This window comes from Rhipicephalus microplus, unplaced genomic scaffold (genome assembly GCF_043290135.1).
Source record: "Rhipicephalus microplus isolate Deutch F79 unplaced genomic scaffold, USDA_Rmic scaffold_16, whole genome shotgun sequence".
NCBI classification, from domain to species: domain Eukaryota; kingdom Metazoa; phylum Arthropoda; class Arachnida; order Ixodida; family Ixodidae; genus Rhipicephalus; species Rhipicephalus microplus.
Window position 1 is genome coordinate 5,050,533 of NW_027464589.1, and position 16,911 is coordinate 5,067,443.

Sequence of the window (16,911 nt, forward strand, 5' to 3'; positions counted from 1 at the left end):
GGATAAGGCATTGTTTGAATCTGATAAAGTTGGTCACGTTTTGAAAGAAATCGCGAACAACACTTTCAACTTTCTAGTCTACAACGCCTCGACTATCGACCGCATCATTCAAGAATGCCGCCATTTCAATATGGCAAAAAGTCGTCGTTTGCACCCTCCATTTTCTCGGTTGACAAACACGGCAGCTGCATCCACTTTCTCCGATTCTACCGACTCGCTGCCCTTCGAGCAGAGAGTAACGCGTATGATTCGACGGAAACTTGAAGCGGCAAGTCCAGCGCTGCTTCAGCCTTCTCCATTCCACCATGTCACTACACCAACAACCCTCACGGTCTCAGTTATTCAGGCGGTTGTACGACAAAAATTCGCCAACCTGAAGTTCCCTGTCGCCTGCCCCGTCATTTGGCCCTTCTCCGGACCAATGCCCATCAATGAATCTCGACGTGACCCATATTCATTTCTCCACGATCTCCCAACCCCACGGAATAGTGACGAAAAACCCATCTGCTTCTGGTGCCACCGCGTTGGACCTGTCTCCCGCTGTACTGCCGCACCACCTGGACGCCATACAGGATCTGATTTTTCACGCCTTCTCAATCATATGAAGATCTTAGCCAATATGAATCTAGCTGTGTGGACCCTGCTTTTGACACGCCAAACAACCGCCTTCCTGGTTGCTCACCGCCCCTCAACACTGTCGTTGCCCGGCGCCCCAACCACGCCGCCATCTCTCACCACTCAATTTTGCATGATATCCAACAAAACTAGATTATGCAGCTCCTGGAGGTAGTGCTGCATCATCACTCTCTGAACCAAATCCTCTGTTGACGCTTCCTACGAACAAGAATTTTATCGATGTGCATGTGGACAGTATTTCGATGTACAGTATATTGATGTACATGTGGACAGTACTTCGACGACAATAGACAATACTGGCGCTCACGTGTCCATAATTAGCGCTCATCTTTGTCGCCGCTTAAAGAAAGTACTCACAGCTCCTACTACAGAGCGATGGCAGAACTGTTCTCGTCATCGGAATGTGGACAGCTCGCATAAGCATCGCTTACCGCTACGTTCCTGTCCTATTCACGGTGCTCCATAACTGTCTTCATGACCTCATCTTAGGGATGAACTTCTTATTGACCCATTCTGCCCTGATAGACTGTTCTGCTAGTACTTCTTGCTAGGACCTTCCTCTTCAGCCAGATATTCACCCCGAAGTTCAACGTGGCCTTTGTGCCACAGATTTCATTCGCTAATCGCCTAAAGCCCTCACATTCACTGAATTCACCACGACTTCATCCATGTTGAATGGGACCTACTAGATCGTCACGCCATTTCCTGATGTCATTCTGGCACGTGACATCACTGTCCCTCACTTCATCATCATAAAATAGCCGCCAACCAGTTACATCTTCCTGTTGTAAATTTTGGCTTCACGAAGCAATTCCTCCCTAGAGGCATCTTAACTGCCACGTTGTGGTCCTTAGCCGATGACCACGTCACCACTCTTGCAGCCGACGTATGCTCCAGTCTTCTATGTCGCCCGCCCGATGCCACACGCCTCGACAAGGTATTATGCCCCATGAGCGCCCCAGAAATCTCACCAGCGCAATCAGCTGCCCTTATCAGTCTTTTAGCTTCCTACCACGACATCTTCGACCTTGATGATCCATCATTCGGCCAAACTTCTCCTGTGCAGCACCGCATCAACAAAGGTGATGCTGTTCCGATTCACTGTCGACTGTATCAGGTGTCTGCATTGGAGTGCGAGATTATTTAGGCCGAAGAGAACAAGGTGCTAACTAAAGGCACTATTGAGCCCTCATCAAGCCCTTGGGCATCACCTGTCATCCTGGTTAAAAAGAAGGACAACACATGGTGTTTCTGCATCAATTACTGGCATCTAAATCGAATTATGAAAAAGGACATGTATCCTTTGACTGCATTGATGATGCTCTCGAATGTCTTCAAGGCGCACGCTACTTTTTATCCATCGATCTTCGCTCAGGCTATTGGCAGATTGCTGTGGACGAGAAAGACCAAGAAAAGACTGCTTTCATCACTTCTGATGGCCTGTATCAATTCAAGGTCATGCACTTCTGTCTAAGCAATGCCCCAGCCACGTTTGAACATATGATGGACGTTTGAGCATATGCCGGACCCCGAGAAAATTCATGATGGCATAAGTTTCCCAGTACCCCAATCTGCCATAGATGTCCAATGTTTTGTGGGACTCTGTACCTACTTCAGGTGATTTGTGAAAGACTTGGCGGCAATCACTCGACCACTTACCGATCCTCTGAAGAAGGTGTTTCATTATTATGGGGGTCCACTCAAGCTGCCACCTTCTCTCGCCTCATCAAGCTTTTGAGGACGCCACCTATCTTGGCCCACTTCGACCCATCCGTCAAGACTGACGTTCAAGCTAATGCCAGTGGTCACAGGACCAGAGTCGTTCTTGCCCAGCACCAACAGAAACACGACTGGGTTTTCACCTATGCTAGCCGCCTTCCTACACCTGCGGAGCGCAACTATTCAATTACGGAGCAAAATGCCTTGCTCTTGTCTGAACGGACTTGAAGTTTCATCCATATTCATATGGCACTTACTTCTCTGTTGTTATGGATCGCCATGCACTCTCCTGGCCTTCATCCTTAAGGGATGCCACAGGTCGACTTGGCCGCTGGGCTCTGCGACTGCAAGAGTACATCTTTGCAGTGACATACAATTCTAGGCAGCTGCATCAGGACCCTGATTTCTTCTCTTGCTGTCTGGTTTGTGAATCCCCTACCGTCCCTGAGAACGACGCTTGTGTGTGCTCCCTTTCCTAACTGATCCACATAGCCGACGAGCAATGCCGCGATGCATCCTTGCGGGCTATCATTGCATGCCTCGAATCCTCATCATCGGACCGATCCCATCGCTCGTTCGTACTTCAGAATGGTACACGATATCACCACAACTTCCATCCAGATGGCCTATCTCTGCTGCTTGCAATACCCAAATACCTCCGCTCAGCTGTACTGCACAAACTTCCTAACGTTGCAACTGCCGGTCCCCTTGACGTGTCCTGCACAGATGACCAGATTCGCCGTTGCTTCTATTGCCAGGTTTCGCACGCTCCACCTGAAGATACGTCGCAGCATGTTAAGAATGTCAGCGCCGCAAAACATCGTTGACGCTTCTGGTTGGGTGCCTTGAACCACTCGGCATTTCTTCAGAACACTTCTTTCGCGTCAGCTTGGACGTACTCGGCCCTTTTCCCGTGTCTTTTGCTGGCAACAGGTGAATAGCTGTGGCCACAGACTATGCCACATGCTACGCCATCACAAGCGCTCTTTCATTAGGCTGCCAAAGACATTGCCGATTTTCTTTGCGCGACGTGATCTTGCAACATGGTGCTCCACGCTAGCTGCTCATGGACCGAGGCCGCACATATTTGTCGAAAGTAATAGCGGCTTCGCCGATGACATTGCATTGCTGAGCAACTCAGGGGACGAATTGCAACTCATGATTACGGAGTTAACAAGGAGAGCAGAAAGGTGGGTCTTAAAATGAATCTGCAGAAAACGAAAGTAATGTACAACAACCTCGGAAAAGAGCAGCGCTTCGAGATAGGTAATAGTGCACTTGAAGATTTAAGAGGCTATGTCTACTAAGGACAGGTAATAACGGCGAAGCCGAACCACGTGACTAAAGTAACTAGAAGAATAAGAATGAGGTGGAGCACATTTGGCAAGCACTCTGAAATCATGACAGGTAGATTGCCACTATCCCTCAAGAGGAAGGTATATAACAGCTGCATCTTGCCGGTACTTAGCTATGGAGCAGAAACCTAGAGACTTACAAAGTGGGTTCAGGTTAAATTGAGGATGGCGCAGCGAGTAATGGAAAAGAAAATGGTAGGTGTAACCTTAAGAGACAAGAAAAGAGCGGAGTGGATCGGGGAGGAAACCGAGATTAAAGATATCATAGCTGAAATCAATAAGAGGAAATGAATATGGGCCGGGCATGTAGCACATAGACAGGATAACTGCTGGTCATGAGGGTAACTAACTAGATTCCTAGAGAAGGCAAGCGGGTTAGGGGGAGACAGAAGGTTAGGTACGCAGATGAGATTGATTGATATATGGGGTTTAACGTACTGAAACCACCATATGATTGTGAGAGACGCCGTAGTGGAGGGCTCCGGAAATTTCAACCACCTGGGTTTCTTTAACGAGCACCCAAATCTGAGCAAACAGGCCTACAACATTTCCGCCTCCGTCGGAAATGCAGCCGCCGCAGCCGGGATCCGATCCCGCGACCTGGGGGTCAGCAGCCGAGTACCTTAGCCACTAGACCACCGCGGCGGGGCAAACGCAGATGAGATTAAGAAGTTTGCGGGTATAAATTAGCAGCAGCAAGCACAGGAACGAGTTGACTGGCGGAATATGGGAGAGGCCTTTGTCCTGCAGTGGACGTAGTCAGGCTGATCATGATTGGGAAAATTGAGATAGTGCAGCGTAAGGCAGTTTGCTTCATTTTTAAAGCTTACCACAAAAATGAATCGCCAACAATCATCGTGACCATTATTATTGTCCCGACTTAGCAATACCAAATGGCAGTTGCCTGGCGGAAATTTCTACACTTGCTTTGTTTTGATAAATTTAGCATTCATCTAGAAACTGCATAAGAAATCAAATTTCAAGACCAACTAGACATACACAAGTTTACAGTCTTGAGCCTTACTTTACACATACAAATCTTTTCATGAATTCTTTCTTTTATTGGACCATCCATAAGTGGAACGAGTTACCTTTTGAAGAGTTCTGTGATAATGATTTTTTGGATGTTAATAACTATGTATCCTTCTCTTAACAATACAACACAAGCGCTCGACTGTCTCACAGTGCATTTGATTTGCATTCTGTAGCGGCGATTTCGATTATCTTGCTGTCATCTTAATTCATTTATTTTGTGTTCTGTGGTCAACTGTTTTACCACATTTTTATTGTTTAAAGTTTACTCGTAATAGAGGTAAACTTTGAATTACTTTTTATTATGCCCCCTGCTTGGTCTTTTGATCGCAATATACTGTAAATAAATAAATAAATAAAATAATTTTTATAGCTAAAGCGGGTCAACGTTGAGTTTAAACTCCCGAATGAGAATTTACCAGGAACGAGGCGAGAAGTACACAAGACCACAAGGCGCAAAAGACGCAACGCCAAGTTCGTCCTAGTTCTCACTGTTGACATATAGACGATATCAATTTCACTGTGGCTTTGTGGCTGGCAGCCACTCCTTTTAGCAGCTTTGATGCGAAAAGATTTAAAAAGTGGGCAGCCTTCAAGACACGCCTTCTTCAACTGAAAACACTAAAAATATGTCATAAGGTTGCACACCTCTAAGGCCATGCTTTTCAGGCTCGCATGCCATTGCGTGCTAACAAACAAGGAAGAGAATGCGAACCACATATGAACATCGCACTGAGATCGCCGAATCACTTCGCATTCTTATTTCTGTGCACTCGGCACTCGGTCTTTTGCAAAACACTATGTCTGTGTGCTAAGACTTGCAGATCGCATGAACAGATGTACTCGCAAATGCCATGCAACAAACCAGATCAGCACGATAGAATGACACCAACTTTTTATTGTCTGTGCGCAAAGAATGATCGGAACTTGTGAGAACGCGGCCTAAAAGTGATGAATATTTACTAGGAAAGATGCACTTTCTAGGCTTCAACACAGTGCAGCGTTCGATTTAGCGAATGTCCCGCTGTGCAGGAGTTTGATATGCGTGTGCACCGGTCTCGTATTTTTTCATGGGAAATTCCAGGCAATTTTTCAACTGTTCGATATAACCAATAATTCGATATATTAGAGTTTGATATATCCAGGATTGACTGCATATGTGTGTGCCTTTCGAATACAATCAGTTGATAGTTTACGCTTGTTCGTCTCTTGTTTTTATATAACGCTAAAAGCTACCATAAAAATAAACCAACTCACCCAACAAATCACTTTACTGAAGCACATTTACGTAGGACGCCATACCCTCGCTACACAATATTCCCAGTACGACACTAAAACACAATGAGAAGAACACCAAGGTAACGCGACAATGGCGTCACCGATGTTTGACTCACCATGGGGGGATCCACGGTACGCGGCTGTCGTATCCGTGGACTCCTGTCAAGAGAAGACCATTCACGCCTGCCACCATACACCAAAAGAGATTCCGGAATATTTACTGTGCGGCCAGCTAGCCTTGCTGCTGAGTGGCAGTACTAGGGCTACCACACTAACCATGATAGTGATGATGATGAACTCTTGCAAGCACTGCACCACCTCTTGCGAGACGCTTGAACCTAAATGCAGCCCAGACATGTGCACGCCGCGACGCGCAAACGGCTGATAGACCCCCACAATTCATACAACTCATTATATATCGAAAATATGTAATAAGTGCAGCAAGGAACAGGGCTTCAACTTTCCAAATATATTCGTTATCAACTAGTCTAGCATGGTTGGTAATTAAATTCGGCTAACATTAGTTCCAAAACATTGCCAGTAATGTTCATTCACTACATATTGTTTAGGGAACGCTTCCGATAGTATGAGGCTATAGCCGAAACCGGTCCCATGTGGCGAGACGTAGTACTCACGATTCGACTAGATTGTGCATTCTGCTGCGTCTTGGCACATCCCAGGGAGCGCAGCACAGTGAAGGCGGCAGCCAGGTGCTTGAAGGCATCTGTCTCGCATCCACCGCCGGCCACGTCAAACAGCTGCCGCAGGAGAACCATGGATGCGTACGTCTTGCCACTGCCGTTCTCGCCACTGCACATTTCATTTGCTTATTTATATAAATAATAAAATATCAAAAATAGGAAGAAAACAAACTGTGTGTTACAAAGTGTCTTCGGCAAAAGCTTGTGGCCATTCAAAATAATGTGCCATGCCTTCTTCTATTGTTTTTTCTCTTGTTTTGTTTTGACACATTCTCATCAGTCACATGATCGCTGAGAGAGTGTGAGGAGGCACCGACAGGGACGAAAGAGCGAAACTTTGATTATTATGAAGGCGTCTAGAGATGTGTACAGCTCTCTGAAGCGGCAGACTGTGTTACTTATCATTAAATGTGACTTATTAATAAAGAAAAAGCATTTCTTTGCGTAGTGGGAGAACTTTTGGCATTCTTCTGTTCGTCTTTCAACATAACAATGTTGAAAAGAGTGGGTAATTGCACCGAGCACTGCGGCATCATCCTCCTGTTGCCTAATTTAATGTCCTCGATGGATTCTTCTCCGATTTTTAAAGTGGCTTTTTTGTTCTAAAGGGATGTCCTAGACGTAGTCATAAACTACGTCAAGTTGTAAACTAATCCAACGTTCAGCAAGGTCAGCTTATCCAAGATTGACACGTGCCTCACGTCGTCAAATGCCTTTGCCAGATCTAACTCCACGATAACTCTTGCGTCTCACGTAGGCTTGTCTATAATTTGGTGCTTGAGCTGTAGCATCACATCGGAGGCCGATAGTCTTAGTCGAAAACCGATCAGGGTGTCCGGATACATACCATTTTATTCCGTGTACCTATTGGGCCACGTCTGAGCGACATGCTCCATGAGCTTACCCGTGCAAGACGTCAACGATATCCGCCTGAGGTTCTCAAAACCCACAAATACAAAAGGACTAACCTTTTGTATCAAGACTATGGCTAAATAATTGTCCTTCTAAAGTTTCTGATCTCTCTCTTACTCCTCTCTTGCATCTGCTTTTTACTAAGGTAGACTGGCAGATTGAATAGAATCGTGGCACAGCATGGGCGCAAAGAATGTGTCTCCCACGAGGTACCCACACTCCTTTTTTATCGATAATGTGCACATAGCCTCTGAGTACATGACGCAGCTCGAAGCGGAGCTCGTGCACCATGCTGCTGTCTTCCAGGGGCTTGTCCGCTCTGACAGGTTCTTTTTGCATCCTTCATGCCTGTTCTGATTTTTCGGCATGCCAAACAATCACAGCTTCGACCCACCCTTCACTTAGTCTGTTTGACACTTAGACGCATGGCACTGGTTTTTCGATGTTGCAGCGTGGATCAGTCACAAAGAGGCACACTAAGTTGGTACATGCTGCGCATGGCTAAACGCTGCCAAAAGGAAAAAACGTCAGGCCTGAATAGAAGGCACAGCATAGTCACGGCAAAAGCTACAAGAGTGGCCTTCAGAGCCCTTTCTAAACACTCATTGGATAACTGCTGCAAGCACACTTGCTTGATACCCACTCCGGCATTAAAAATAAAAATATTTGTGTAGTAGGCTGGCATTCGCTATGCTATTTTTCGTCATTCTTATGAGAAGTGTGGTATCCACTAAACACTTGCAAAAAATTTTGGGCCAAATGTTAATGCAGTGGCTGATGACGAAGAGGAATTACCTGAAGTGGGTATGCGCCACAGTTATTAGGGGAACAAAAAGAAGCTTTTGTGATGTGTTGGGGCATTAGACTGACCACTCGTTACTCTAGTCCTGTTGTGCGATGACAGGTAGTTCTTTCGCTGTTTTAAAATGCTTTATAAGTAGTAGTATTAATGCTATTGCTTTCCCGACACCAAGCCTACCTAAGGCAAGTTTAACAAGAAGTCACAATCACCAGTGTAGGTCAGTGGTAGAATACTGGGCTGGCACCCAGCGGACCCAGGTTCGAGCCCCACTGTTCCATTGCTGATATTCCTTTTTTTTTCTAATTTCGTGCGATGTGCTTATGGGCACCAACGGCAACAGCGGCAGACCTGTGCGCCGTAGTTGTCCGCCGTCGCCATAGCTGTTATGAGTTGTGATTTCATAACAGATTTCGCTCTAAAAAACATTGCTGCTACTTCTACAACAATGAAACGTGACTTGACAACTGCTGTTCTGGAAAAGTTGGCCGACTGTTTCAACTGCAACCTCAAGTTCTACTATTGTCGATGCCAGCACCATCGCTCGTGCGAAGAGAGAAGTACAAATTGGCAACGAAGGCACCCCACTATATAGCTTCCACTGGAGAGTGAGCCCACTGCCCTCTTCTACTATACTGTAGCCGGGCTCCGCTTGCCTCATCACGCGAAGGATGGGAAAATATTTTTTTTTCGTTGCGCATGGCTACAACCATATCTGGTGAAGTAAAGATTGGCTCCACACACAAAATCAGGCGCAAGAACTTTCTGCCCACATAAAGCACCCGGCTAACATAAACAAGTGATTCTTTGATGTTTATCACTTCAAGTCGCCTTTTGCTTAGCCAACGTGCTTTTCTTCCAGCGTGAGCATTATCCGAACAATGCTAGTATTGTTCCGGCATTCTTCATGCTGTAGATTTGTGCAAAGTATTCATTGAAGAGTTACACCCGTGTTTCTCATTACATAACTCGAGAAACCAATACAACAGCATTTGTTCATGCAACGCCTCCTATATTTTATCCATGCCAGGCAGATGTGCCCGATTCAGCTGTTCACCACACTCTCCTCTAGCTCTTTCCCACTCTCGGCCATCGCCTAGCCTTCATGAGTGCTTAGCGATGATGGCGGAGAGAGCTCCTCATACAGCGCCTCATGGCCGCTGCTGGCAAAAGCATTTTTTCAATAAGTTGTACCAATATGCACTGGGCGGCACTTTGAAATCCTTGTTAAATATTGTGTGAACGACAAAGAGTGCCCTTATCATCATTAAGATCAGAGTTGTGTTCGAAGAAAGAAGAGTTCAACGAGGGGGCTTCGCCATGGGCATGGCAGCTCGTCTTTTACTCAACATTTTGGTGCCAAAACCCGGGAGGAAGGACCTTGGGAGGTGAGACGGAGCGTACTTCACGAATTTCGACTGCAGTCGTAGCATCGAGGACTTTTGTAAAGCTGTTTGATCTCACTTCTAAAGGTCCTGTCTCCCCTGTTTCTGGGCACCACAATAAAGAGAAAAGGAAGAGCCGCCGTTCCCATGGCGAAGCTCACTCGTCCACCTCTTCTTTCTTTTGAATAGTATTCTAATCACCAATGATGATAATTTCGCTCTTCGTTTTCTACACAACTAGCAACAACCCTGTTAATTATAATGCTGGGCTGTCCGGCTGGGCGTTGATGAGACGGACCGTTTGCTGCTGGCGCTTTTTCGTTTCACTTGTGGTGACATGGCGTGACATGCGCTGTCGGTGGAAGCGCCTGCTTGAAAAAAAGAAACGAACGGGCTTCATGGGCAGTGATTTAATGTACCGTTTCGGCACGCCTAAATGGCGTTGCGCTTCTTTACCACAAAATCAAATGTCAGTAATAAATGAGAGTTTACAGTTCGTTATAACAGCAATAGCTTGTTTTAGAGTACTTCTTGCACAGGTTGCAATACATGCTATCAGCATTTGCAATACCACAGAATGTTCATGCCGAAACCATAAGGTGACTAAGCCACCTCAATTTTAATCTCCCAGTGCAGCCTAGTGAACCGGAAATCTTGCTGGTTAATCTTCCTGCCTTCTTCCTTTCTGTTTACTTTCTGCTTATATAAATTTTAATGTGAAACCTCTCTTGGAAACCTTCTTTCACAACGCGCGTATCTGTCTGTCTGTCTGTCTGTCTGTCTGTCTGTCTGTCTGTCTGTCTGTCTGTCTGTCTGTCTGTCTGTCTGTCCGTCCGTCCGTCCGTCCGTCCGTCCGTCCGTCCGTCCGTCCGTCCGTCCGTCCGTCCGTCCGTCCGTCTTTAATAATACCCGGTCTGAGCACGTGCTTCTTGTCCGACCCGGACTGCGCGTCTCAGCGACCTTGATGCGTGTTCGATATGGCGCACAAGTACGCCTCTTCTGTTGCTGTGAGACGCGGACTGCGTTAGCAGGGCTCATCGATGACTGTCTCTTGCAGGGCTAAATCCTTGCTCTGCCACTGATAACATTGCACACATTCTCGCCCGTTCCCGAAAAAGAAAAAATTCTGCCTCCACCCCCGGTCAGAGATGTCATATATTTAGCAGCCTGGAAAAGTGACAATTTTTATACTCATAAAAAACAATGCAACGATGCACAGTTTAAAAAAAACGAGTGTGATATAACTGATACCTATTTGCTACTGAAGCAAAGACAGCTTCTCTGCTATTTAGACCAAACCAACTATACGGACTAAATGATGTTCGTCAGCAAGGCCCCTGAAAACATAAAAGTGACAACGTATGCCGCATGAAACATTTAGCGATAAACAACTATCAGCGGCACGACCACTGCGAAATGCGAGTAAAGCTTCCGTGGGGTGCCTGAATTCTGTTCATCCCTTATGTGCCAATGTAGAATATCGCAAGCGCAAAAATGCCACATAGCGCATACAAAGAGAAGAAGAAGACCAGAGGAGGAAATCTGACAGACGCGCTATATAGAGGAGAAAAACAGCTCCAGGCAAAGACACAAACAGTCCCTCAGAAGAGTGCGTGACACAAGCAGCACTGCCCCTCAAGTAGCGTCATACAACAACAACTTCTTGAACCAAGAGGGACCAACTGCCCTGATTCAGGCGCGAGCGTTTGCAGTGGCATTGATTGAATAGAGGAGGTGCTGGTTTATTCATATCACGGGGATGAGTTCAACACTAAGAGCTCCTAAAGAAAAAGACCATTCTGAACTACTTTTTTACAACACTAGTATACCCGTGAGGTCGATCAAAGCTCCTTCGTTGAACAACGAAGCGAAAAACAGCCCAAAACACAGGACAGTGAAAGAGACGGACGAAGCGCTGACTTACAACTGAGGTTTTATTCTATATATTGGGGTATATACACCACGCATAAAATGAAATGAGGGAGAGGAGAACAGTGACTTAGAAATTTTGTTCATAAAATATTTGTATGCATCTGATGCAAATAAGCAACTTTCCTGGTGAGGAGCGCTAACAAAGGTGCACTCACGCTCATATCACTTTTCTTGTCAATGCAAAACGCCACATAAATCTCAAGTGCTCGATCACTGTATAATCGAAGTACCTTGCATTGATTAAACATAGCATGACAGCCACATACAAAGCTATGCACAGCTAAGCGGCTGCCAACAGAACCCCGCATCAGATTGCATCATTTACACAGCGCCCAGTTTGCCCGTTGCAGCAGCTACCAAATGAAAGGGGGATTTCGTATATTTCATTAGGCCAGCATTTAAGAAAATTGTTTGTGTGCTTCATATCACACATGTGAGGCTCTTTGTCCTCTCTGTTTACCATAACGCACCCACTAAAGAGCTTATTTCTTGCTGAAAAGACAACTCTGATATGTGCTTTATGTGCTATCTTTTTCAACCAATGCAAAACCCTATGCAAATAGGGAATGATCGTTGTTTTTGAAAGTGTGCTTTTTTCTTGAACACTTAGCCGGTTTTGTCAGCTGTTTGAAGTCTTCTCAAAGACCTTTGGCTATGGAACACAGAAACTTGTCCGGGTAGCCTTCCATGCACAGTCTGCCCACCTGTGAGTCAAAGCGAAGTACACGTTATGTAATGGCATGATAGCATCAATGCCGCCCCTTGACAGGATTTTACAATTGCTCGTTTGACAAGTTTGGTTGACAAATGCACATGACTTTAAGGTAGCAAACTTTTCTTGGAGCTGGAGGTAACTGCCAGCACACGTGGTCGGATCAAAAGATTTCAAGGTGAAAAAAACGGAAGTTAGCAATAGAGAATTCAGTGGTTCGTTGCTCATGCAAGATCGAAACACTTCAAACTCGTTTGTATGCATTTGCTTTGAAGAATTCAGTTTTGCCACCATAAGTTCTTTGACTATTTGGTGTTTTAGCACCATGCCGAATTCGATGGTCAGGGGCCTGACATCAAGTGCAGTTTTACTCGGACTGCCTATGTTATGCGAGTATGAAAAAGGCATCGCAAAACTGTGCTCCAAGGGCCTACTGCAGAGACCTGCATATGGCTTCCCAGACAACAATTTCCTCTGCGGAAGATGTTCTTCAGCTTACCAAGAAAGGAGCTGACACATCAATCTGGGCATCAAGTCATGATTCTCGGAAATGGAAGCATTCCACCTGTCATAAAAAGTGCATTGAAAAAGGACCCGAAAATTTTTCGTGCCACCGAAATTGGACCAAGTAGAGCTCTTGAGCCTGGTAAGAAGCACTGTTGCACGAGCTTCTCTTGAAGATAGAGACTGGTGCGTTTAAAAAGGAGCAGACTGATTGTTGCCAATGAAGCAGATTCAGAACCTCATGCCAAACTTGGCTACGCCATATGCACTGCAGATCTCAAACTGCTTCAAGCCAACGTAAAGGTGGATTTGTCCTTGCGCCGACAGTCATCTACGAAGAAAAGGCAGGTGCTGCAGTCACAAGCAACTTCCAGATCACGATTGTCAAACCTTCCAAAGTCAAGGCAACCGCTACAAAACTTTTTGAAGATGCTGGGCTTCAAAAGTTGGCATCCTTGGTGCTGTCAGCGAAGGGCTTGAACCTTTTAATGCTCTTTTCGGCAAAGACGCACAAACCGGAAGTCCCGTTTCGCGTGACTGTCTTAGAACAGGGCACTTAGCAGCCCTTTGTGGGAAGGTACTTGCGATGCTCCCTATCTGTCCTTTCTGTGAACCACCCATTTGATTCCATGGTGCTTTTGTAAATGAGCCACCACCAGTTCTATATTCTCTGGCATGGCACTTTGCGCTATCTATTCTTCGTGAGTGCCACCGCGTTTCATCAATAACAATTACAACCTCATGTTCACTGTAGCATCCCGAATGCAGGCGGGGCGACCAAGTGTAAACGTAGCAGCGTGTGCTGAAGGCGTAGCAAATAAATTGAGAAATAAAAGCACGGTAATTCTTCCAACACTGTAGTCTACAAAGCATGATTGTTTCCCTTCTGCATTGAATAGCTGCAATCCAAAACCGCCATAGCTCTTGCTCATGAAACGGCACTAGAAACTTGTAAAAGTGCGTTTCTGGCGGGTTTTCGTATGTGTTTGAGCCACCAACAATGCAGAACTTATTTGTCGACATCACTGAAGGTCGATAGAATCATTCAATCACGATAAAAAATCCATCCTTCTGTGCACTTATGGATACGCTCACAAGAACACTGCTCGTCTGACCCAAGGAGGCTATACTAAAGCTTCTGGAGTGGCGGAGGTGCTTCGTGGCTGAACCCGACACGCCGACATATTACAGAGCAGAAAGGGAATGGGTGCATTATAGGGTACGTGGTTTTCGCATTGTTTTTGTGCGAGTAATGTTGTGTGTAGTGCCTCTAATTGAACCAGATGGTTCTGAACAATCTGCGATCACTTTTCGAGACGACGATGGTGGGCTCTTGGGTAGCACTTGGCTGCGCGAATCGTGTGAAGCGGCCACCAAGCACAGCTTTCAAGTGTAGGCATGCTTCGCTCGCTAACTTTTTCTCACATATTTTCGCAACTAGAACAACATTAGCGAGTACATAGTTTTCCTTGTTGCGTCTGGGGGCACAAAGACACTTTGCATAATTTTTGTACATTTCAGGATTCCAAGGATGTCATATTTCACTGCATATGAGAGTGCGCTTTGAGGCGAGATGATTAAGCGCCAGAAAAGAATGACGACTTATGTTCAGTACACATGTTGTAGCAGGCTGCTTCGATGAGACAGGGTAAATAACGAGATGACAGGCTTGTAACTTTACTACCATGTTTGCATCCTTTTCATGCGCACTTACAAAAGCCAGTACGCGAGTGTGCCTAATACAAGCAAGCGCTTCCTTTTTTTAAAGGTAGTTAATATAGCACCGGCTCTACATTTCTGGAATTTCGAGTTTCTTACATTTGCATGAGCACAATGCTCCCAATGCCAAAATTTGTGATGTTGTGGTAAGCCTCTCTTTATGAAGTAGAAAAAGGCAATGAGCTCCTCTGTAAAGTCATGGAAATTAACACTTTCGCCTAAAGTGCCTCTCATTGATGGAGCTGTCAACATCCCACCACCCCCAAACTTCACCTACAAAGGAGTGGTACGGAAAAAAAAAACTGATTAGTTTGCAAACGAGGTACAATTAACAACTGAGAAAGAAAACTGATACATCTTACCAGTACCAATGGGGCCTTCTAAAATGATGAGGCTTCATTGACTAGATAATGGAGCAGGACATAATATCAGATGAAGGATTGGAAATTTTCGAAGCATCATTTCCTTTGGATATCCAGGAGCTTTTCAAAAGAGTACGCGAAAAGGCAAATACCCACCCCCATAATAAAAAAAAGAGTTTGCACGCACGCTGCACTGTTCTCCCCCAAGGGCTTATGGTTGTGTGCGAGTGAAACTTTTATTTTTGCTACATCTCCGCACTGATTGCTTTTACAGTGGAGCAACTGTGTAAACATTTATTATGAATTGATTTCTCTAAGTACCTTTTTTTTTTTCACAGTCAAAGCTGTTATGAGATCACAACACAGGTCACGTGCAGTGCCATAGTTGTCCCTTGCCGCCCGTAACTCGTAGAAAATGAAAAAAACTCGGTAAATAAAAAACACCAATGGCACAATGAGATTCTAACACACGTCTTCTGCATGCCTGCCCAGTATTCTACCACTGAGCCAAGCTAGTTGTATGAACTTAGTAAATAAAAAAACACCAATGACACAAAAGGGTTCGAACCTGGCTCTGCTGCGTGCCAGCCGAGTATTCCTTCACTGAGCCACGCCAGTGCTTGGAACTCTTTTATAAACTGGCCTTAGGCATGCTTGATGTTGGGAAAGGAATCGCGTTAATATGAGTAATAAAATGTTTTATAACATCAAAGGAACAGCCAGGCGTCACAGAATGCAAATTGCATAATGAGTTGGTCATCCGATGCTTCAACCCAGTAGAAAACTTGTTCTTGATCACCTAATAACTATGGCGGATACCCACTTATTTCACGCATATTTCTTTATCGTCGTCAGCCACTGCATCAAAAAAATTGCACAAAATTTTCTACATGTGTGTAGCAGATACCACGCTTCTACGAAGAATGACGAAGGATAGCATAGAGAATGCTGGCCTACTACACAAAGTTTGTCTATTTACAGCGCTGTGGGTACCCATGGTGTGTTATAGCATCCAAATGATTGTTTAGAAAGCATTTTTACAGTGAAAGCTGTTATGAGATCACAACTTGAGTCACGCACAGTTGTCCACCGCCGCTGCTGGTGTCCGTAACCACATCAGACAAAGTTAGAAAAAAACTTAGCACCAATGACACAGTGGGGATAGAATCAGGGTGCCAGCTCAGTATTCTGCCACTGAGCTACGCTGGTGCTTGTAACTTGTTGTCAAACTTGTCTTAGGCAGGCTTGACCAAGCACCAATGACACAGTGGGGCTTGAGCCCGGGTCCACTGGGTGCCAGCCCAGTATTCTACCACTGAGCTACACCGGTGCTTGTGACTTGTTGTGAAACTTGCCTTAGGCAGGCTGGATGTCGGGAAAGCAATTACGTTAACACGACTTATAAAGCGTTCTAAAACGGCGAAAGAACAACCAGTCATCGCACAATGTAGATAGCGTAAAGAGAAGGCCTTCCGATGCTCCAATCCCTTACAAAAGCTTGTTCTTGTTCCCCCATTAACTGTGGCGCATACTCATTTCAGCGATAATCCCACGTCGTTGTCAGCCACTGCATAAACAATTGGCACAAAACTACTTGCAAGCATTTAGCGGATACCACGATTCTCAGAAGAATGACGAAAAATAGCATAGCAAATGCTGACCTACTACCCAAATAAATTTAGTAATAATGACCTAATGTGTATCAAGTAAGTGTGCTTGCAGTAATTACCCAATGAGTGTTTCAAGAAGGTTCTGAAAGGCCGCTGTTCTAGCTTTTGCTGTCACTGTGCTGTGCCTACCGTGCAAGCGTGACGTTTTTTTTTTTAGAGCATTTTCGAAGCGCGGTATGTTCGAATTAGCCGTCG

At 45.4% G+C, this 16,911-nt stretch overlaps 1 protein-coding gene across 7 annotated transcripts in view; it reads right to left on the reverse strand.

The window, feature by feature from the left end:
- The window catches only part of dachs (unconventional myosin-IXb-like dachs), a 512,416-nt gene that overhangs the window by 335,881 nt on the left and 159,624 nt on the right, over window positions 1-16,911 (reverse strand). For all 7 annotated transcript variants that reach the window (XM_075883315.1, XM_075883314.1, XM_075883320.1 and 4 more), the window contains one exon: window positions 6,656-6,830. In XM_075883315.1, coding sequence (XP_075739430.1) covers window positions 6,656-6,830 — 175 coding nt within the window. The remainder of the gene's footprint in view (window positions 1-6,655; window positions 6,831-16,911) is intronic.